This window comes from Falco punctatus (genome assembly GCF_963210335.1).
Source record: "Falco punctatus genome assembly, chromosome: 11".
Taxonomy (NCBI): domain Eukaryota; kingdom Metazoa; phylum Chordata; class Aves; order Falconiformes; family Falconidae; genus Falco; species Falco punctatus.
The window spans coordinates 31,951,570-31,974,209 of NC_137591.1; the positions used below are offsets into that span (position 1 = coordinate 31,951,570).

Genomic DNA, 22,640 nt, shown 5'->3' on the forward strand with positions numbered 1-22,640 from the left:
TGCATGTGACCATGTGACCACTGAATTCTACTACAGTAGAATTCATTGCAATACTACTGCAAAAAAACTGTCATAAATGTGACTGATGAGCTTCTGAAGAAGCCAGGGCTTGAAAGGGCATAAGAATATAGCTGAGTCACAGGCATCAATGTAAGGAATCCATTAATCCAGAAATAAAAGATAACAATAATAGTACTGTAACTGTGATGATCTCAGTATATAAATAAAGCAGGATTTACAGGGAAAGGCTACCTGCCCCACTACCACCACCTTTTTAAAAAAATGCAATCCACTGATGAAGTTGGGAAATACAGATAAGATTTTGGATACACGTGACAAGATTTAAAAAAGGGTTTATGTTGCCTGAAACCCTAGCCAAATTAGATGACTGGTCAGTTGATATCCAACTGAAGCAATGAAATATCTGATTAAAAAAATGTTCTCTTTTTCTAACTGGGGTGGCTAACCACAATATTACGTCCCTTATGTTGCTCCAAAATGAAGAAAAAGGGTGGTGAAGCTGTGTATCTTTACTTCCTCATCACAAATGTAATGAGTCCTGTTCCCGTAAATGCAATAGAAATAAAAATAAGGAAACAGAATGCTTTCTACTTTCCCTTTTTTATAGCTCTAAGTCTGCTTCAGATAGACCTCAACCCAAAAATGGTTGAGATGTATCCCCACCTAACCCTTCCCTACACACACAGCTCCCTGCTTACTATTTCACTGCTGCCCTTACGGCCCTTTTCACTGGCACACAAACCTTTGCATAAGAGCGGCAAGTAAAGTCTGTCCATCATGAGTCCTCTGATTGTGTCTGTAAATGTATTTCTTACCACCACCCAGAACCTGTAACAATAATTTAAAGCAGGGTTTCAAAGTCCATCCCTGAAAATACAGGGAAGACCAGGAGAAGCTGATCACACGCTGTGAAGTGCCTGCATAGATACGATCCCAATGCAATCCTGACACTACTGCTTGAAGGTGTCCGAAGTGCTCTTTGCGTCCTGTTAACCCACTTACGGAATTATTACCTTCTCATCACTCAAACTTTGCAATCCCATGTCACATCTGACAATCCAAAAACTTAATTTGTAGGAGAAATGAAACAATACAATCCTACCAAAACAAACATACCCATAACATAATAATTGTAGCAGCCAATCATGACTACCCATATTTTCAAGTCGTGTATGTACCTAATTGTCGTCTTATGACTTAATTGAGTATCAGCATGTTAACAAAAGCATGATAATTATTTTGGTCTTCTGTTACATTTTATTTACTGCTTTAGATATATTTCTTCACCTCAGGCAACTAGCCAGTATTAAATTGGACTCACAGTTGTACTGGCTGTGAATTGATGTAAGAGTCAACAAACCTCCTCCATATCATAGATAACAAAGTGAGGATATACTCAACAATGCAATCTTAAATGTTTTGCTTGATGAATTTATAAATTAAGTTACAAGGATTTTAGTATTTCTCTAGAAAACCTATCTCATCATGTTGATCCTGTTTAGCCACCCTAAAACCTGCTTCCTCACTAGGCTTTAATTATCCATAGACAGGTACCTTTCTTCTCAAACCACAGAGTTTCTTTATCAAGCTTACAGTCAGCTCTGCTAAAGACAGCACTGAAGGTCTTGTTATAAGACATGTAATATATATTTTTTTCTGTGTATTACCTTGAACAAACTCCATAAAATCTCGGAGCCTTGGGTTCCCTTTCCCACAATGTAGAGCAATAGTTACTTCATAAGCAGGTTGGTAGTGGGCAGAGAACCCTGAATAGCTAATTGACACTATGTCAGTGCTTCCACTTAACACTTGTCTAAGTAACTCTAGAAACTTTTACAATGATTGTATATGTTCCTAGAGCAATGAAAAAAGCACTCTTATTGACTGGAATTAATTTATCAAAGCATGGCTGTGATATGAAAGCAATTAGAAGCATCCACAATGATTGAATGAAACTGCCTCTATTGTGATAATGCAGAAATGAGAAAGAAATGCTAGCATAAAAATACTGAAGCTGCACAATCATTGGGCCAAGTAAGGAAAACATTCAAGCACACATCTAAATGCACTCCTTTTCAGAGGCATCTACATTATTTTCCTTAAGAGACTCAAGCTCATTTTACATGCTTTCTGCACTTGGGATCACTGAGTATTTTACTGGTTTTATTTTATTGTTTTGGGATAACAGAATTACTTTGGGATTCAAGTAATATCGTAAGACGTAAGTATCAAAGCTCCCTTTCTTTCAGGATAGTTTCTGAATAAAAAGTCCCTCCCAAAGCCTGAGAGTCAAGACCATTAAAAGTTTCAATGGAAACTTCCTTTAGCTCTGAGAGAGAGTTACAAATAACTATTCCCAGGATTCTGAGTCTGGAATCAATAAACACAAAACCCACTGAAACCATTTAGGTCTCTCTCATTCATTGCTGATGCTTCACATATAACGCATTTTAAAAATTTGAGATTCAACTAAATTCTTTGATTTCTAGCCAATACTTTGGCAAAATTTTCATTCAGTTCAGGGAAAAAGTACTGTATATTCAGTGCAGAATGGGCGAATTACTTACGACTGTATAAATTAGATCTCAAAAGTTTTTGCAGAAGATACACCATCAGTAGCAGATTAATACTGCATAACTTTAAGCGGCTGTCACCTAAGCTACACTTGACAGGAAAGAAAATATACTCAGCATTTGCCTATAATGATTTTGTATTGCTGTGCAATAGTAGCTAATGCCTTCCAGATGCATTCAGGACAATTTGTTCATTTCACTCGGTAATCAAAATGTGTTTTGACTAGTAAGTCCCTATTTAGTTTTTTCTGTAATCATTTTTCTTAATGGGAGTATTTTCCAGATGTTGCGCTAGTCTAGTCATCTGGGACCTCTTCCAACTCATGTGGAAAGTTTGCTGTCATAAGCTGTCATTGGCAGTGTTGTTTAACAAGCTGTCTAATTAGTTAACCCCAGCACAGTTACAAAGCAATATATAAAGCATGTGAAACATCACTGAGAGCAGACATATTCTTTGTTAGGTAAGTGTCACACCTATCTCTACTCAAAGCATTTTGATCGAAGTCCTCTTCTTCAGAAGGAAAATGATGAACGGGACAAGTTTTCCTTTTGAAAGAAGATTTACTTTTATCTAAATTTCCATTTGACATACTTAAACATTAATATTTCAATGACAGATTATGGCTTATAAAATTATGCTGCTTAATAACTAACATTCTGACAGTTTTGTTTTTACTTTATGCTTATATTTATCAGTATTATAACCTTAGAAACTGTTGTACTTAAGTGTATCCATTTTAAAGAGAGAAGACTGTGACGATAGTTTTCATGTAATAGAATTCTACAAAAAATTACTTCCACTGTTTGTTAATAATGAATTTTCCTAGTCTTACTGAAAAATTTAAACACCCAATTGACTAATAACCAAGAGAGAATTTATGGAGTAATTCTAAATTAGAAATTTGTCCTTGAATAATTTTAGTATTGATTTTATGTTTTTACTAAACCAGTATTATGTATAAAGATAGGCACTGCAATTTTTAAACCTATGAATGATTAACTGAATTGCATATAGTGATGTCAGATTACTTCTTTTTAGGGACGATGTCGTACCTGAAAGTAATGATCATATGGAACATACTTTGCATATCCCTGGTTATCCTTTCACTGTCCTTGATTCAAGAAGTATCTTCCCAAGGTACTGTAACATACAAAGTTAAAGGGAGGGTGTCTAGGATATCTGATAAATACTAGGAATGCATCTTTATAAAAAAAATAAGTTCTAGAATTTTATATTTATTCAGATGGGCATTGCAATTCAGTTTTATAATCACTGAATATTTTCATAATTATATTTTGGTATAGCATAGTCCTTTTTTTTGAGGAATAACATATAAATATGAATATAATGTGAAATGAGTATGAACGTACCTCTTTTTCTGTAGACTTATTACAGAGATCCTGTTGCCCTCAAACTGACATATTTAGCCTAAGTGATTTGCAATATGATTCAAGGAAGAATCTAAAATTACAATATCCACATAATTTGGTTAGAAATATTTAAATACAATAGGCTCAGGGAAAGGAATGTCTATACCATGCTAAGTGCTTTTCCATTAAATACACTGTTATTACTACCACAGAGGCAAACTCTCACAATTATTTGTCTAATAGTACATATTTTTATTTACTCTCAGATCTTTGTAATTTGTTTGTAAGTAAAGTAGCACTGTCATGAAAAAACAGAAGAACCTGCAGCCTGGCAAGTCCTGTGGTGTCATAGTTCTTAAGCAGTTATCAAGTTACAGTGCTAACATTGTTTAATACTTGCTGGTAGAAAATTATTTATTACTACCTGATAGTAGAAGATGTAACATTTGTCTATCCGAGCAGCTCATCAGGTCACAGCAGGTGTCAGATTTGACCTACAGGACAGACCAGCCTGATACCGCACCCTCTATAGTTGATGGGAGCCTTCCCACTATTTTCAGCAAAAATTAAGACCCTTGGCAACAGCAACTAGAACCATCTAGGCATTTTCCTCACGAGTAACTTCATAGCTTACAAAGAAATGAATGAAAGGGTGTTACTTTTTGGATTTATTTTCTCCCCATAAGGGAAGAAGGGTGCAATATTGGGCACATATTCATAAAGGAAGATGTCTAACTTATTTTTTCAGTTCCCATATTAAAAGCCCATTAACTTCTCTGTTTATTCTCTAGTCCTGCTTCATTATATAATTGTAATGAAGTGGTAACAAACATTATACGTAACTCCTGAAAATCACAATCTATGTAATTATTTGTTGTCCCATGGTCTTCCTTCATACATACACACACTCCGTGTGTGCTGTTAGAAATTGTCTTCAGTGTTGTGTTGTGTTACATGTTACTTCTTGTTATTTTCTTGTTGTTCCTCAATGTTTCAGCTGATTACCTTAACTCTGTTTTAGCTTGCTGATTGTTCAGCTTCTTTGTTTGTATTTAGGGGCGCTTCGCTTGTGGTCCTGTATGTTTCATTTCCAGAAGAAGCTGTTAGCATGCTACATTAGTAGAGATTTCACATAGAAAGGGAAGTTGTTGCAGGGTGAACTGGCAGTACAAGGTAAAAAACCCTTGGTGAGCTTGAATGGTTAAAGTTTGAAAGCAGATCTCCTGATGTCTTGCTTACCAGCTGTAATCTGCACCATGTATTATTATCTAGCATTTTCCAACACTACAGCAGACTAGCAGTAAAGCCATTGTGGGATGAGCTTTTATGTTACTCTGCTAATAAATAATCTCCTGATTAACAAGGAAAAAGTATAGAAATTTGCAGGACTAGATCCCAAGTGTTCCTAACCTCACAGTTGATAACAAAATCCTCTCTGTCCTCAGGGAAAAAAATTAATGTAGAGGGCACACATTTTGAAAACTTCCAATAAAAATGCCTCTGGGGACCTGTATTTATTATGCCAGTGCTCATCAGTTTCCAAGCTAAACTGATTATATTTGGCTATTATGAGGAATGTTACCAAAAGTAAAAACCAAACAAACTTAATTAATGGGCCTGTCAGGTACAGTTGTGCAGATGCATGTCTATAACCATATGTAGGGTTAATCAAGATGGAGAATTAGTCTGCACAGCAACACAGCACTGGCTGATACACTGCCCAAGATAAATCTGCACAGGCTAGTCTGGATGCCAGAACTGCTGCAGTCATACTACTAAACCAGTTCTCAGGGATTCATTAATCTCCAGGAAGAACAGGATAAGTTAGCCTCAGCAGAACACCCCTCTAACCTGAACATGCGGTGCTGTTGGTCCTCAAGCTGGCTCAGAGCCAATCTCTGATCCACAGGCCTTCAGGAGGGGTTGAACCAAGCCCACAGTTTCTGCAACACTGACTGAAGAAATGGCATTCTGTAGAAAAAAAGATAAATGTTACTGCTTTGCCATTCAGCATTTCCTTACGTATCATTCTGGTTTGGCAACGTTTACACCAGTGTTGTGTGATTTTAGATTTATCCAGCTGTACAGGGAGATGTGGGGAAGGGTATTCTAGAGATCATGACTGCCAGTGTGATTTTAGCTGTCAACACTACATGGAATGCTGCCCTGACTTCAAGAAAGTCTGCACGGTTGGTAAGTTCCCAAACATAGCCAGTTTCTATTGGCAAGGCTTCCCCTCCTGTTTGCTCCAACTTCCCCACCACACCAGTGTCTCTTCTCTGAATGCCTAAATGTCTCTTTTAGTTCACTGTGTCCTTGTTCTCCTCTCATGTGTGTTTTTTCTCTCCTCCTCAAAAACTCAGTGATAACCTCTTGCAACCCATTCAAAGAAAATTGTGCATCCACAGGTTATTGCAGAGAAAAGGGTTATGCTTTTCAGAAGAGCAGAGCTAGGCAAGAGAGGGGAAACAGTTTACCTGCTGCTTGTTTTCTTCTCCTTAGTGCATTTGTACTACATCTGTTTGTCTCTTATACAAAAAATTGGTATACACCAAGTCAGGACGTTCCAGGAAGAAATGATGGGATATTTGAACTAAAATTTAAGAAGCGTGGAGGCTGTAGAGTCTAATCCAAAGTCAGAGGGTGTCCTTCCATGGACAGGAGTTGACTCTGGATCAGAACCATGTTGAGTCTGGTGGAAAAGACTGTCAGATGAGTATTTATTTTATCTGCAAAACTGTATAGTGTAAATAAATACAGGTGTTTCAAACTGTTTTACTGAGAGTTAAAAAATATTTTCTTACGAATTGGAAATGTCAAAAATATCAGCAATTTAAGTAACAGCAGTTTGTTACACTACACTGTAGTCCTAGTAAGATTAAAGGTATAAGACCTAGATTGAGCAACACAGGCTGCGTGCTGTTAAAAATGCAGATGCAGCACACCCTAAAACGTGAATTCCGCTGCTCTGACACACACACTGGAAACACTCGCACTGCAGCCTTCCCCATCCTAAGTTTGATTTGTGAGAGGACATGAGCATTTTTCATAACTGAAAGTACATACTGAGATATTTTAATTATATAGGCTATTTATTTATTTATTGTGGGCTAGATACTGACGTTACTCTGGCATGAACGTAATATTTAGTAAAATGTTTAAAGATGTCTTCCCTGTTCTGCCCTAAATCACTGAATTCAGGCAAGGATGGTAGGCACCATCCTTAAAGGATGCAGTCTAAGGGCTGTTGCTCAGTTAGTGTGTGATTGATACTGACTAAATTAGAGAAATGCCAGACATCATTTATGAATAAAAACTGCCCTAACATCATATAATAAAAACAATTCTCACCTGTGCATGTGGGATGAATCCACTGGCATCAACAGACTCACTCCACATCTATAGTGGTCAAAAGATGTTCAGAATCTGCCGACAAAGTAATCTTAATTTTGCTAGTCAGTGATTTAATTGTAAAATACGACTTTATGCCCTGCATGCCACAAAGACCATGACTTCAGTAGAGACTTATGTACAGAAAAGATACAGGACAAGAATAACAGATCATATGGTAAAATCTGGAAATACCAAGTGATAGCTAATTGTTGGCTCAGTTCTGTGAGATGTTGAATATCCTCAAAAATATCCACTTCAGGTCTAACATAATCACCTCAATTTAGCAGTTAACTAAGTACCTATTAAAGGTACTACTGATTGTTAATAAATACTACATTGTAATGTGATGTAATTTTTTAGGGTCAAATTTTGTCCTTTAAAAATACAGCAAGTATGCTTTTCTGCAGTCTGTAATAGCTGTGCACACACTTTCCAAAACAATTTGGTCATTATTTGATATGAAACAGCAGTACTGCAGTGACTGACGGTACCAGAAATTAGCTAATAATGAACTATTAAAAGCATGTGGTTATTAATCACGTCAAACATGGCAAATACTCCTTTAGTACTAATAATTTTAGAACTGTATTAATAGACTAGGATAATATTTTTAAAATGGTCACTCTGTGTAACTTCATTAACTCACTCGCACTATTAAGTTGCAGTATTTGCCCAGAGACACCATGTACACTTGGTCATGACCTACTTAGGCAAATTAGTTTTCAGAAATGCTTTGCTAGACACATAATTCTTGATGCAAAGTGGTACCCTGATGAAAAACTTTTTGAAAACCCAACCCAGATTTTAAATACCATTCTTGATGTAACTGCTATTTGATTAGGGAAATCGAAACCTTCTATGATGAGACCTAGCTAAAGTGAATGCTGAGGTCATATTTTATTCCACTATAAATCCTAAATGGTCTCAATATACTCAATGGCAAAGTGCAGTTCTGGTTGTACGGCCTGATCCAAAACCCACAATTACACAAACAAGTTCTGGATCAGACCAGAATATCCACCTGATTTTATGAAGCTGTTCTTTATATCAGCTTAAGCAAATTACTTCACTGTAGAAAGGTCCCAGCATTAAATCTGAGCTAGCCAAAAATACTAACTCTCTTGTTCTGCCTTATGCAAGCAGTCTCCTGCAAAGGACGTTGCTTTGAAGCCTTTGAAAGAGGAAGAGAGTGTGACTGTGATGCAGACTGTGAAAGATATGGCAAATGTTGCCCAGACTACGTGAAACACTGTAAAGAGGGTAAGAAATTTCTTTGTTACTATACTTTTCCCAGATATATTTAAACAAAGATGGTTTGCATTATCATAGAACATTAACTGTGCAGGCTTCTTAGGACACAAGAAGTTAGCTAGCAGACAAAAACCAAAACAAAAATAACAAAATCTAGTTTCAAAAATAAATTCACCATTTTCTGAAGCATGAACATTCTGTTGATGCATAAAGGTAGATATACTGGAAGGCACCACCAAGCTACAAATTCTGAGGGTAAAGTGGTTTTTTGCATTAGCCTCTTTTGGCACTAGCCACATTCTAATTTACTATCAGAACTGTCACTCAGAATAATACATGTAAGGCCAGGTTTTGCCATGTGCACTTCCACTCATGGTACTTAACGAACATCAATTCAAGATGACAGCTGGGGGGAATGAATAACACGTTGTAGTAAAAGCCTAATTCCTCTTACAAAAAAAATGTAGTAGTGAAGGAAGGTCCAACTCCCTTAAATTCCCCACCCATCCAAAAGTTAAGAATACCTGCTCGACTGCATTGGAATAATACTACTTGAACCTCCAGGCAACTTGCTTTGGGTCACTGCAGTCACTGGCAGCATATAGAGATACATCCTACATCCTCCTCAACTTGAATCCAAAATGGAAAGTGCAGCCCTACACTCTGGTCATTCTCTGGGGCAAGAGAGAAGAACTGCAGGATCTGCCTGGTCAGAAGTGGCTGCACATTCACACTGCAGCAAGAGGAATGTAAAAAAATACATATTTAACCTTTAGGTTGCAAATTCAGTTCAGGGAAGTACACTGACCACAGTCACTTTTCTTTATTCTGTCCCTCACTGCAGAACCTGATGGGGTTTTGTTAGTTGAGCACAAAGGCCCAGATCTGGAGGTGCAGTTCCAAGTTCATGTAGCTTTAATGACACTAGCAATTGAATTTAGTATAGAAAACACCAGCAGAATATGTTTAATTTCATCACGTCCTTAACATTTCTGCTACTTATAGACCTAAATTAATTTCTGTGAACACACTTGGCAAACATGGCTTGGCACCAGGTTGCTGCATTCACAGACCAGGCAACCTCCAAGGCAGCCAGTTTCCAAAGCGTGCAGTTTAACAAACAAGCAGTGTTACAGATTATCATTTGGTTCACTTCACCAGCCACCCCCAGTCCCCAGGTGCTGGTTTAACAGCCTGGGTTTGCCACTCAGTTGCACAGTAATTTATACTGAAGTAGACTCTGTATTCAGCATTTTTGGGCTGTCTAGAGGACAGCAAAGGTCTTAGAAGTGTCTTGAGGTGAATTTGCTGCCTTTGAGGTCGCTTGACACCCTCTTTCTGCTGAGTTTAACAGGCAAGAACATTCACAAAAGACAGTTAGCTTTTTCACTTGTTCTTCAGTTCAAATATAATGAAAAGTTAACCAACTGCTCCTAATCTTAGAGGGTTTCTTCTAGTATTTTAGTTACTTAACTTTGCCATTAATTTTTGGGAAAAACCCAACCAAAACCCAGCAACAACAACAACAAAAAAAAAAAACAAAACAAAGCAAACCCAGCCTACCACTGTACTCAGAAGTTTAGTATTTTTGCTATGCGTAACTGAGAAACCTGTTAAACCTCTTGGAATAATTTTGCAGTTTCTGCATCTTCTGAACACTTCATTCTGTACAGTGAGGCTAAGTTTACAATGTATATCTAGAGAACATTTTCATCTTGCCTATCCTCCAGAAGCCCTCTATCCCCTTAATACAAAGTCACATGAAGTTAAGGACTAATCAAACCATTTTTCTCTGACTACTGACTCCTCTGAAAGTGAATTCAGCTCCCAAAGTTATTTTATTCAACAATTACAATTTCTCCCTTTCTCAGTAAAACCTTCAGGTCATAGTCCAACACCCAACCTTACTTGCTTTGAGTACTATCTTGCTATGAAAGTAATTCTTTTGATACCCCAGTTGTCAACTTGTGAGACAAAAATACTGCTCCTTTTGTAAAAAGCTGATTATACATATCTATGGCAGTTACCAGCTCCTTTAATTGTATCAAAAAAAGCTCTGCAGGTTCCCTGAGCTCCATCACATTTTTTTCACAACTAACAAGATCCTTCTACAAGGCTACACTAGGGGGAAGAGAGGGTCTTGCTTCCAATTGTACAGTTTGACTCAACAATGATTTAAAAAATTATTTAAAAAATATCATCTGGCTCTTACTGTATACAAGTGAAATCCCATGCAATCTTTAGAGCTGGAAAATCTGAACACGACCCTGCAGTTTCTTCTAAAACTCAGGCTATTACAAGTTAGCTTAATACTTAAACTTTGCATTGTTTTTTTGGTCCATGGCTGCTTTGTAGCTCCTGTCTCCTCCAAGGAAATTATTGCCTTTAAGATGTCTCTCCAAAATGATCACTTATGTAGAATTATCATGTTTGAGGAGCTACAACATAACTATATCTTCAGGAGATTATCAAAGCAAATGCTTGGCTAATACAATAGCTCTCAGAGATCCACTATAGTGAGTTAGTCCCAAGTCATCAACATAGAACACCACTCAGAATTCATCTTTTTCCCCATCTCAAAGTTGCTGTTAGCAAAGAATGCCTCACCTCAGACTTCTGGGAAAAACATTTCACTTGTCTGTGATGAAACACTTAGGGATCCCAAAAGGTATTTTTGTTCTTTTTCCCCTGCATAATACTATAAGAATTCCTATAGATAGGAAGAAACTTACCTTTATATGGAAGACAGTCACTGAAATTTTGTAATCACTTTCTTACAGTTGACAGCAAGCACCTAAAAAGAAAAATGCTCCCATTAATAGATCTTTTTCTTTCAGCACACACACAAAAGCCATCACCGAAGACTCCACCACCAAACAAACCAACATCTAAAAGGTCATCCAAAAATGAGGAAAAGAAGCCAGAGGAAGTAACACAGACCCATGAAGTTATGGAAGGTAGGAAAGTATACGAGTGAAACAGGATGGGTGTTACCTGAAGGAAAATTAAAGACCATTTTCCTGCTCTGGAAATAGAAATCCAATGCGAGACATTACCAGACAGTTACCAAGCTTGGAACCACTCAGTTTATAAACTAATTACCTCACCTAGACCTCAGGATAGTGACTTTGGAGAGTTCACTTAGCACAGATGTTGGAGTGTGGTGATGTCTCCTGTGTCTCTATTGGATTTTCACACACATCTTACAAAAATATGTCACACACCATTGTCAGTTTTGGACAAAGTCCATGGCTGGAACAGGAAGGGTGTTGTATTTTGGAACAGTGATGAATTGGCAGGACGAAGAGAGGAAAATCTCCTAGCAGGTTTCTCTATCTTTAATCAAGCCAGGCCTCACGCAGCTTCAGAAAACACATAATTTATTTTTTCTCAATGGAAAACATGTTGCTTTCCTGTGTTCTTTGATAGTCTGTTGCAGCATTTTAAATGATAACTCAGGAGATCAGTTTGAACTTGAAACCTGAAGTAACAAGAATGAAATGAGACTGGAAATCAATCATGGCCAGTATTTTAACGTTTTTTTTTAAATTTCCTAATTTTAAATTTGAGTACTTACCTTTCTGCTACGGCAACTTCTTGTTACAAAAAAACCCCATCAGTATAGTGGGTTAAATGTAACAAAATTAAGGAAATTCAAATAATCATTAACAAGACCTCACTTGGCTTATAGTATTTCAGACACACTGGGTGGGAGGAAAACCTGTTCAGTAACGCTCTGCTCATACTACACTGTTTCTACAACACATTTACATATGGATTATTTCTCACACTGAAGTGTGAGTGCATCAGTGCTGCTGCTAACAGTCACCAGGCCATGACCATCAGCAACAGCTCAAATTTTTTTATATTTTTAGATTTGTTCAAAAGTTGAACAACTTGGCCACAAACCACAAGATGCTGCACTTTTTTTTTTATATTTTCAGGAAACAAATGCCAAATTCAGTTGCAATGGTAGACAGCACCACAGCAGGAATCATAGAAAAAGAAAAAAAAGAATCAAACACAGCACAAAACCCATGCAAAAAACAGAACTAAACAGCAAAACTTCAGATAATGCTTAGGGAAAGATTAAAATGCAGAAGCATTTACTGGGGTGTTTTTGCTGAATATAGCTATATTAACAATTTAACTCAACGTAGCTATATATACAAGTAAGGAGAGTCTTAAAGCTGTAAGTCACAAAGACGAAAACCATACAAGATATAAAGATACAGCAGGAGATGCAGTCAGGTGTCTGCACTCAGAAAGTTTATTTTCCTCCCTCTCTCCTCCAAGTCCAAGTCATAGGTGGATGAGTTATATTTAAATATATTATATTATTTATATCTATATAAAAAATACATTATAAACATTATAAATATGTATATTTAACATCAGAGGAATGTTATACATAATATATATTATATAATAAGCATATTATAAATATGTTATATTTAACATCAGAGGAATAAATCAAAAGAACAGACTGAGAAGGGAAATGTCTAATTAGAAAAATGTATTTTATAGCATGCTTCCTCTTTTATGAAAAAGGATGGAAATACCCAGTGGTCTCACCTACAAACACCGAACTAAACTCTGTCACGCTGCACTTGGAGTTGTGACAGGTTAGCCAAAAGGATCGTTTAAAACTTACCTGCTGCAAAGTCCCATGCAGACAAAAGGAATTCATATTTAACCCAGGCCACCTTAGTTTTGCACTTCTAAATTATTTATCTTCTGACAGTTACCTAAGCCCATAAACTGGAATTTATCCACTTAACTTAAGCTTCCACATATCCTTTTCCTTTTTCCATTTTCATTAAATGTTTACACCACTTTAAAGCTAATTGAATGCAATTTTACACAGAAAGCTTAAAGAGCAAAGACCAGAAAAACAACTACAGCTATTCAATATATAAGCAACTATTCCTGATCAGTATAATAAATTAATATACAATAGGTGCATGAACTGCAATGCCAGTGTCTTAATATATTTGTGTTCTCATAGATACTGACAGTGGACTGGGAAACAAAGTGACAAGTCCTGCTCCAACTACAAAACACCCTGAAACAGCCACAACAATCAAATCAACTACATCTGCTCCAAAAACCAGCTTACCATCTACTACAAGTACTACCACAAAAGCGACAACTACAAAAGAGACTACAACAGCTCAGAAAGACACCCCTGAAACAACAGTGGCACCAACAACCAAGGCTGACACTCCCACAACACCCAAACCTGAAGACACCACGTCAGAGGCACCAACAACCAAGGCAGAATCTCCCACCACACCTAAAGCTGAAGACACAACCCCAGAGGCCACAGAGGCACCAACATCCAAGGCTGACTCTCCCACCACCCCCAAACCTGAAGACACAACCCCAGAGGCCACAGAGGCACCAACAACCAAGGCTGACTCTCCCACAACACCCAAACCTGAAGACACAACTCCAGAGGCCACAGAAGCACCAACAACCAAGGCTGACACTCCCACCACCCCCAAACCTGAAGACAAAACTCCAGAGGCCACAGAGGCACCGACGACCAAGGCGGACTCTCCCACAACACCCAAACCTGAAGAAACAACCCCAGAGGCACCAACAACCAAGGCTGACTCTCCCACAACACCCAAACCTGAAGAAACAGCCCCAGAGGCACCAACAACCAAGGCTGACTCTCCCACAACACCCAAACCTGAAGACACAACCACAGAGGCCACAGAGGCTCCAACAACAAAGGCTGACTCTCCCACCACCGCTAAGGTTGAAGACATGACTCCTGACGACACAGAGGAACCAATGACTGAACTGGACTCTCCCACCCCTCCCAGTGCAGAAGAGACAACCCCAGAGGCCACAGAGGCACCACCAACTGAGGCTGATTCTCCCACCACCCCCAAACCTGAAGAGACAACCCCAGAGGCCACAGAGGCACCGACGACCAAGGCGGACTCTCCCACAACACCCAAACCTGAAGACACAACCCCAGAGGCCACAGAGGCACCAACAACCAAGGCAGAATCTCCCACAACACCCAAACCTGAAGACACAACCCCAGAGGCCACAGAGGCACCAACAACTGAGGCTGACTCTCCCACCACCCCCAAACCTGAAGACACAACCCCAGAGGCCACAGAGGCACCAACAACCGAGGCTGACTCTCCCACAACACCCAAACCTGAAGAAACAACCCCAGAGGCCACAGAGGCACCAACAACCGAGGCTGACTCTCTCACCACCCCCAAACCTGAAGACACAACCCCAGAGGCCACAGAGGCACCAACAACCGAGGCTGACTCTCCCACAACACCCAAACCTGAAGAAACAACCCCAGAGGCCACAGAGGCACCAACAACCGAGGCTGACTCTCTCACCACCCCCAAACCTGAAGACACAACCCCAGAGGCCACAGAGGCACCAACAACCGAGGCTGACTCTCCCACAACACCCAAACCTGAAGAAACAACCCCAGAGGCCACAGAGGCACCAACAACCGAGGCTGACTCTCCCACAACACCCAAACCTGAAGAAACAACCCCAGAGGCCACAGAGGCACCAACAACCGAGGCTGACTCTCCCATCACCCCCAAACCTGAAGACACAACCCCAGAGGCCACAGAGGCACCAACAACTGAGGCTGACTCTCCCACAACACCCAAACCTGAAGAGACAACCCCAGAGGCCACAGAGGCACCGACAACCGAGGCTGACTCTCCCACAACACCCAAACCTGAAGACACAACTCCAGAGGCCACAGAAGCACCAACAACCGAGGCTGACTCTCCCACCACCCCCAAACCTGAAGACACAACCCCAGAGGCCACAGAGGCACCGACGACCAAGGCTGACTCTCCCACCACCCCTAAACCTGAAGAAACAACCCCAGAGGCCACAGAGGCACCAACAACCGAGGCTGACTCTCCCACCACCCCCAAACCTGAAGACACCACCTCAGAGGCACCGACGACCAAGGCAGCCTCTCCCACCACCCCCAAACCTAAAGAGACAACCCCAGAGGCACCGACGACCAAGGCTGACTCTCCCACCACCCCCAAACCTGAAGAAACAACCCCAGAGGCCACAGAGGCAGCAATAACCGAGGCTGACTCTCCCACCACCCCAAAACCTGAAGACACCACCTCAGAGGCACCGACGACCAAGGCAGCCTCTCCCACAACACCCAAACCTGAAGAAACAACCCCAGAGGCCACAGAGGCACCAACAACCAAGGCTGACTCTCCCACCACCCCCAAACCTGAAGAAACAACGCCAGAGGCCACAGAGGCAGCAATAACTGAGGCTGACTCTCCCACCACCCCAAAACCTGAAGACACCACCTCAGAGGCACCGACGACCAAGGCAGCCTCTCCCACCACCCCCAAACCTAAAGAGACAACCCCAGATGCACCGACGACCAAGGCAGCCTCTCCCACCACCCCCAAACCTAAAGAGACAACCCCAGAGGCACCGACGACCAAGGCAGCCTCTCCCACCACCCCCAAACCTAAAGAGACAACCCCAGAGGCACCGACGACCAAGGCAGCCTCTCCCACCACCCCCAAACCTAAAGAGACAACCCCAGAGGCACCGACGACCAAGGCAGCCTCTCCCACCACCCCCAAACCTAAAGAGACAACCCCAGAGGCACCGACGACCAAGGCAGCCTCTCCCACCACCCCTAAGGTCAAGGGGACTACCCCTGCAGCCACTGAGCCTGACACCACTGCCATACCCAAAACTGTCCCCGGATTAGCAATATCTGCTAAAAAAGACACAACCTCGCAAAGCAGCGAGACAGTCATGACAACTAGGAAAGCAACACCCATAACTGAAGTAGACCCAGTGGTTTCAGAAACAACAACAGAGAAGAAAACTACAGGTCCTGCACCCACACTAGCAACCAGCACAACTGCAAAAGTCACAACCACAGCCCTACAAAGGGTAGCAGTGACTCCAGCTAAGACTACTGAGTTTGTAGTGATAACTGACAAAAAAGAGAAAACAACAGCTAAACCTGTTACGACTCCTATAACCAAAGAGACAACAACTAAAACAGAAACCACCACTGCAAACAAAGAGATAACAACACTCAAGAATGACAAAACTACTCTGCTTAAAGACATCTTAACAAGTACCAAAGACACAACTACTGTGACTACGGTGATAACAGCTAAGCCGGATGACTCTCCTAAAGGTAAGGATGATATTCCAAATACAACTCCTACAGCCAAGCAAGCTGTCACTACAGCAGCTGAATCGGAAGCAACTACTGTGGACAAAAAGACTGCAACAACAGCTGCAGAAAAAGAAGCAACCCCAGCTCCCACACAAAAAGAGACTTTAACAGCTAAACAAGAAGAAAGCCCTGCGGGAACAGCGACTGTAACAGCAGCTACGACACCCTTGACCAAGCCCACTATGTTGACAACAGCTGCCAAAACAGATTCAACCCCTAAACCCAGGGAGACTGTAACAACAAATAAAAGAGATACAACTATGGAAACTAAGCCGACTGTAACAGCAGCAGCTAAAGAGAGCACAAGTAGTATTTGTGTTGTTGTAGAGACAACAACAGCTGGTAGAAAAGAGGTAACAACTGTCAAAGAAACTAGCGTCACACCTGACAAAGAAATGGCAGATGCCACTGAAAAGGACCCTGGTATTGACAAAGCTACCAGAGAGACCCCTACAAGAGATAAAAAAGACACAATAGAAGAAATGTTTATTGTTTCTAAAGGGACATCCAAGCCAACTATACATTTCCAGGAGGTTACCGACACAAGAGATGAGCCTCATCCAGCCGACCCTGAAACTCTGCCAGTAAAAGAAGAACCCGAGATAAACAAGCCTTTGATCCAGACTGCAGACTTGCCAGTTTTACCTGGAGAAACACAAGGTAATTGCATTCCAGTAGGTACAAAGGCACCAGTTACTCCACCAGAGCGCACAACAGAACACGTGAGTAAAGGACATGCCAGATCATTCTATCCAGTGCCACAAGAACATGGCACTCATGTTCCAGTGGTCAACCATAACCACAGTGCTACTGCTACCAGCATCCTGCATATGGGTACCTCAGTTTTCAATTGTATTATTTATTACATTCTCCATATAGTTTACTGCATGATCATGTTTCAGTAATTGTTTTCAGTAACTGGTCCTGCTGAAAAATGTTTGCTGTAAGAACTGCAGAAGATGCAAACAGAACAAAAAAAAAAAAAAAAAAGAAAGAAAAAAGAAAGTAAAGGAGAAAGAAGGTAAATTTCTAAGTCCCATGAAAACATTGCTAGGGAGTCAGGGTGAGTATCTACTGTTACTCAAGGTACCAACCCTGGCATTTTGCAGTCAGATGCAAAAAACGTCACATAGGACAGACATGGAGTCTCTTCTTTGTATTCTCTTTCCTCTGTGCTTTTTGCCACAACATTTTTCATGTCCTCACTATTTATTTTAATCGGATATAGCCTGCATGTTCTTGGGCATTTTTTTCAATCATATTGACAGGTATTTCAGAGAGGAAAAAAAAGTATTTTAGATAAAAAATACTTGAATTTTTGTCCAGAACAGGTTCATCCTTCCTTTATATTTAACTGAAACTAAACGTAAATGCTTTTTAAATAAGCAAGTAGGGGGAAGGGAACCAACTAGAGCAGCTTGGAGAAACATCAAGCCAACATCCTGGAGCACAAAGAAATTAAACGGGGGACATAGCATCTGATGCATTTATAGGTCTTTTTCTGAATTATAGGTACTTAGGTAAGCCTAAGCAAAGATATGTATACCTGGTCATGTAAACAGCTGGTCTTGCACTCCTGGGACCAAAAGAGGAGAGCCAAGCTTTCCAGGAACGTATCTCAAACGAATAATTAAGCCCTTTGCATGACAAGTGCCAGTCAGATGCCTGGACCAGAGAGCCTGAACATAGCCGACACCAGCCACCACTTCCAGCCGCCGCAGGGCTGCTGGGGTGGGCTGGGGAGGGAATGCCATTTTTGTTAAATGTTTTACAAACCCCAGCCACTGTGTTTCACAGCGATGAAGGACGAGAAGGACCTGTGCAGCGGGAAGCCGGCAGACGGCATGGTGGCCCTGCCGAACGGCACCCTGGCTGTCTTCCGAGGTAGGTCGGCCGGCCCCGGCCTCCACCGCCCACACCTGCCCCCGCCCAGCCCCAACCCCCGGAGCCGTTTCAGAGCTCCCAGGCCCTCACAGAGCGACGCGCCAGGCCCGCACCCCTCGCCCGGCCCGCCCGCGCCTCAGGGGTGCAGCCGGGGCAGCGGCCGCCTCGCCCCCCGCAGCCGCGTACCTGAGGGCGGAAAGGGGCGCCTCCCGCCCGCGCACCCCCCTGCGCCTCCCGGCCCGCGCCCCGCGCCTCACCGCCTTCCTCCCGCCCGCGCCCCGCGCCTCACCCTGCGCCTCAGCGCCTTCCTCCCGCCCGCAGGCCGCTACTACTGGCTGCTGAACGGCAGGAGCCCACCAACTACCAGCCCCCGCCTCATCAGGGACGGCTGGGGCATCCCGGGCCCCATCGACGCCGTCTTCTCCAGGTGCAACTGCGATGGCAAGACCTTCTTCATCAAGGTGAAGGGAGCAGGGAGCAGGTGGGGCCCATCAGCTTCAAAACAGCTAGGGGGTGTTGAAAAACAGCTGTGGAAGAGGAGCCTTGTGTTCCCTCATTTTCTAGAATAAACGGTGTATTCAGCCAGCATGGTGGGTTTGAAACTGGGTGAAGGTAAGGGTCTCATCCCCAGCCCCACCTTGTCTGCCGTGAGATGGCGCTTGTCAGGAAAAAAAACCTCAATTCAGTGCTTTTCCACCCTGTACTTAACTAGGACAGAAAGCATTGACAGAGGAACTGAGAGACAGGTTGTATTTCTATACAAGACACACTTCAGAAAAAAACAACTCTTTTAAAACATAGGTATCTGACCATATCTTTCCCTTGCCCAAACAGCCTGCATTTGTCCCTAATATGTTTCTCTTCCCGCAACAAGATGATCGTGAAATGCACACACCTCATTAAAGACATGGTACAGTTATAACCTAATTAATCATTCAGTCTGGTATTCAGGCAGCTTTTCCTGTCTGTGAAGATTTAGAAAGCAAAGCACTTTGTTCAGTAACCACTCATGAGCAGTTCATTTCGAAGATAACTCTATCCCTACTCAAAGCTGGTGTTAGAAAACTACAGCAGGAATTTTAGGAAGTTCTGGTGGTTTTTTCCCCGTTTTTAATGGATGTAGGAGTGGTTCCAGTCAGTTTTACAATGTAGTTAGCACTAGCATTGTGGTAAGATTATTTTTTCTGTCAGTGTTGAAGCTCAATTCCAGATAAAGGATTTTCTCTAAAGGTCATTTTTTCCTTATATCATTAGGGGCCCCTGTACTGGCGTTTCACTAACGGTGTTATGGATAAAGGCTATCCCAAACCTCTTGCAAATGGATTTGCAGGGCTAAGTGGGAAAATAATAGCAACCCTTCCTGTGGCAAGATACAACAACAGACCAGAATCAGTTTATTTTATCAAAAAAGGTATGTCTTGTACTTCAGTTGTTCACAGATGATCAAAAGGTGCTTGAATTGCCTTAGTCAGGAATAAAACGCTATTTCTCTTGACTGAAAGACATATTTCTTCTAAAAACAGCACACTCTGACATCACTTACATTTCTAAGTGGTCAAAAAACAGCCTGAAGCTTTAAAAAATTGTGTTAGTACTTACAGATCTTTAAATGCATTTTAAAATAGGACTGAGGGACAGAATCCAGCACTGTAGTGGGTAGACATTAAAATAAGTTTTATCTGGTGGTAAAACTATTTTACTCCAGCAGTTAGAGAAGGGAAGGCTTTAATCATACTAGTTCATAACTATGTACAGAAATCTCCCTCCCGATTTCTCATTTCATATTTTAAACTAGTGTATTTCCTTATCTTAGGTGAATGATGTACTGCCAACATGAGAACTCTTACCTGAATTTAAAAAGCAGAGGTTAATGAAATGCAAATCCTTTTCTGGACTCCAGCCCTCCTCCTCTCAGGCGGCCTAAAATGATGGTCTTACCTTCTCCTTTATCAACAGGAATGATGGCAGGAAAACCAGTTCCCCTGGAGTTGTACTTACTACAATAACCATAATGAGCATAGGCAGGAGGTATCACAACATCTACAAGAAAGAATGTGTTTGATTTAGAGACAAAGGCTTTTTTTTTAATCTCAAAATGTAGGAACGAATATACAAAGCTGAAGGCTGCCACAGTTGTAGATGTAGTAGAATTATGGTATTGATTTCCTGCTTGTAGTATGAGTATCAATGACCTCTTCCTGTCTGATCTAGCTGGTGGTTTGGTGTTTTTGCGGGTTTTGATTTTTTTAACTAATTTTGTTAAATGTCTATTTTAGATGGCAACATGCAACAGTATGTGTACAGACAAGAGCCAGCCAAGAAGTGTCAAAGAAGAACCCAGGTTACCATAAGATACCCAGTTTATGTCCCACGACTTGTAATAAGGAGACGCTTTCAACGTGCAGTAAGAATGCCAACTGTTATTCAGACTGTCAGAATCAACCCACATCCAACTGGTAACTTGTTTATTAAGTTTCTTTTATACAACTGTTTTAATCTTGGTAGTTTCTGAAATACAACATTCTGTTCCATTGGTTTTTTAAATGTAGTACCTTTAAAGTTTTTTAATCCAATAGATCTTGCTTGCTGTAGATTATACAAACAAATGATACCTTACAGCAGCCAAACTGTGACACCTAGATTTTCTTTTGCTTGCAGGAATTTTGCATAAGGAAGTCAAAATGACCACCTACTGGAGAGGGCTCCCGAAAGTTATTCATTCAACTATATCAGTACCCAACTACAATAAGCCAGATGGCTATGATTATTATGCCTTCTCTTACAGTAAGTTAAAGCTAACACAAGTTACTATATACCTCAAAAGACTAGGGGATGGGGAAAAAAAAAAGCCCATGTATTTCAGCTTTCTAAAGCGTGAGGTTACTCCTTGTGGTTCTGCAAGACTAATTTTAAGAATTACTAAAAAGTCCCAAGAATTAAGATGTTGCCTGTAATGAAGAGATGTTTCTATCAAAAAAACCAAACAAACAATGGTTACAGGACAACTAGCAGCAATGAGGTACAATGACCTGAACTAGCCAGTTGGAATACATTGCTCTAAAGAGTTCAGGCTTATAAATGACAAAAAACCTGACACTTAAATGCAGAATTATATTGATGATACACTGAAATCCTTGGACCACAATAGTTTTTTCAGTGGCTTCCATGGAACTACGTTTCTGACAAAACAAAAAGGGGAGGAACATGAACCATTTTGCTTCACAGGAAAAAATTCTTTATGATTCCACATTACGTAGATCCTTTCCCTCTAGCCAGGCTCATGTAAAACTGTTCCTCAGAATTTTCTGGATTCTTCAGAAAAAAAAAGCTCTAAGAACTAGCCATATCCAAAGACAGGATACTAAAATAAGCCTCTGCCAGTATGATTTAATTCTGAACCTTAACACAGGCCAATTCATAATTGGAGACCAGTGTTTCCGCTTTTGTAGTCAGTGCAGGATCGTTTTGTTTGATTTCCAAATTCTTAAGGCTATTTCTGTGTTCTAGCAGTGTAAGAGTATTCCTCCCTACTCCTTGGTTCTGGGACATATTTAATTACTAGCAGTGCTGTAAAACTTAGCTAGAAGGACACAGAAAAAATAAGGACACAAACTGTTACAGCCTCTCAATTCCATAAATGTATGTGGAATGAAAAATCCGTTATTCATGCCTAAGTGAAATTAAAAGGAAGGCTTTAACTTCAAGATTCTTTCCACCTACTAAATGTAGTTTCTGGAATCTAATTCTAACATATCTTCATTTCAGATCGGTATTACAGTTTGGATGTTGGCAAAAGAATAGCAAGACCTGTCACTGCTCTCACAGGAAAGACTGTATCCAAAGACTGGTACAACTGTCCTAGCAAGTGATGCACAGCAGAGGATTTTAAGAAAAAAGATGCCATTTGA

The 22,640-nt window shown here is 40.9% G+C and overlaps 1 protein-coding gene across 3 annotated transcripts; it reads left to right on the forward strand.

The window, feature by feature from the left end:
- Positions 1–2,987: 2,987 nt before the first annotated feature.
- PRG4 (proteoglycan 4) lies at positions 2,988–22,634 on the forward strand (the record flags this gene model as incomplete). Of its 3 annotated transcripts, XM_080406448.1 has the most annotated exons (11): positions 3,612–3,732; positions 6,036–6,158; positions 8,499–8,618; positions 11,447–11,566; positions 13,618–17,508; positions 18,646–18,732; positions 19,054–19,193; positions 19,987–20,143; positions 21,009–21,188; positions 21,391–21,516; positions 22,498–22,634. In XM_080406448.1, the coding sequence occupies 11 exons, from the start codon at positions 3,612–3,614 to the stop codon at positions 22,599–22,601; spliced, it is 5,169 nt and encodes a 1,722-aa protein (XP_080262574.1). In that variant the 3' UTR covers positions 22,602–22,634. The 3 variants fall into 3 exon arrangements, with proteins under 3 accessions (XP_080262576.1, XP_080262574.1, XP_080262575.1); XM_080406450.1 differs by lacking the exon at positions 6,036–6,158 and adding an exon at positions 2,988–3,055 and having other exon boundaries at positions 3,634–3,732; positions 8,502–8,618; positions 21,391–22,609; XM_080406449.1 differs by lacking the exon at positions 6,036–6,158 and having other exon boundaries at positions 8,502–8,618; positions 21,391–22,609.
- Between the last annotated feature and the right edge of the window lie 6 nt (positions 22,635–22,640).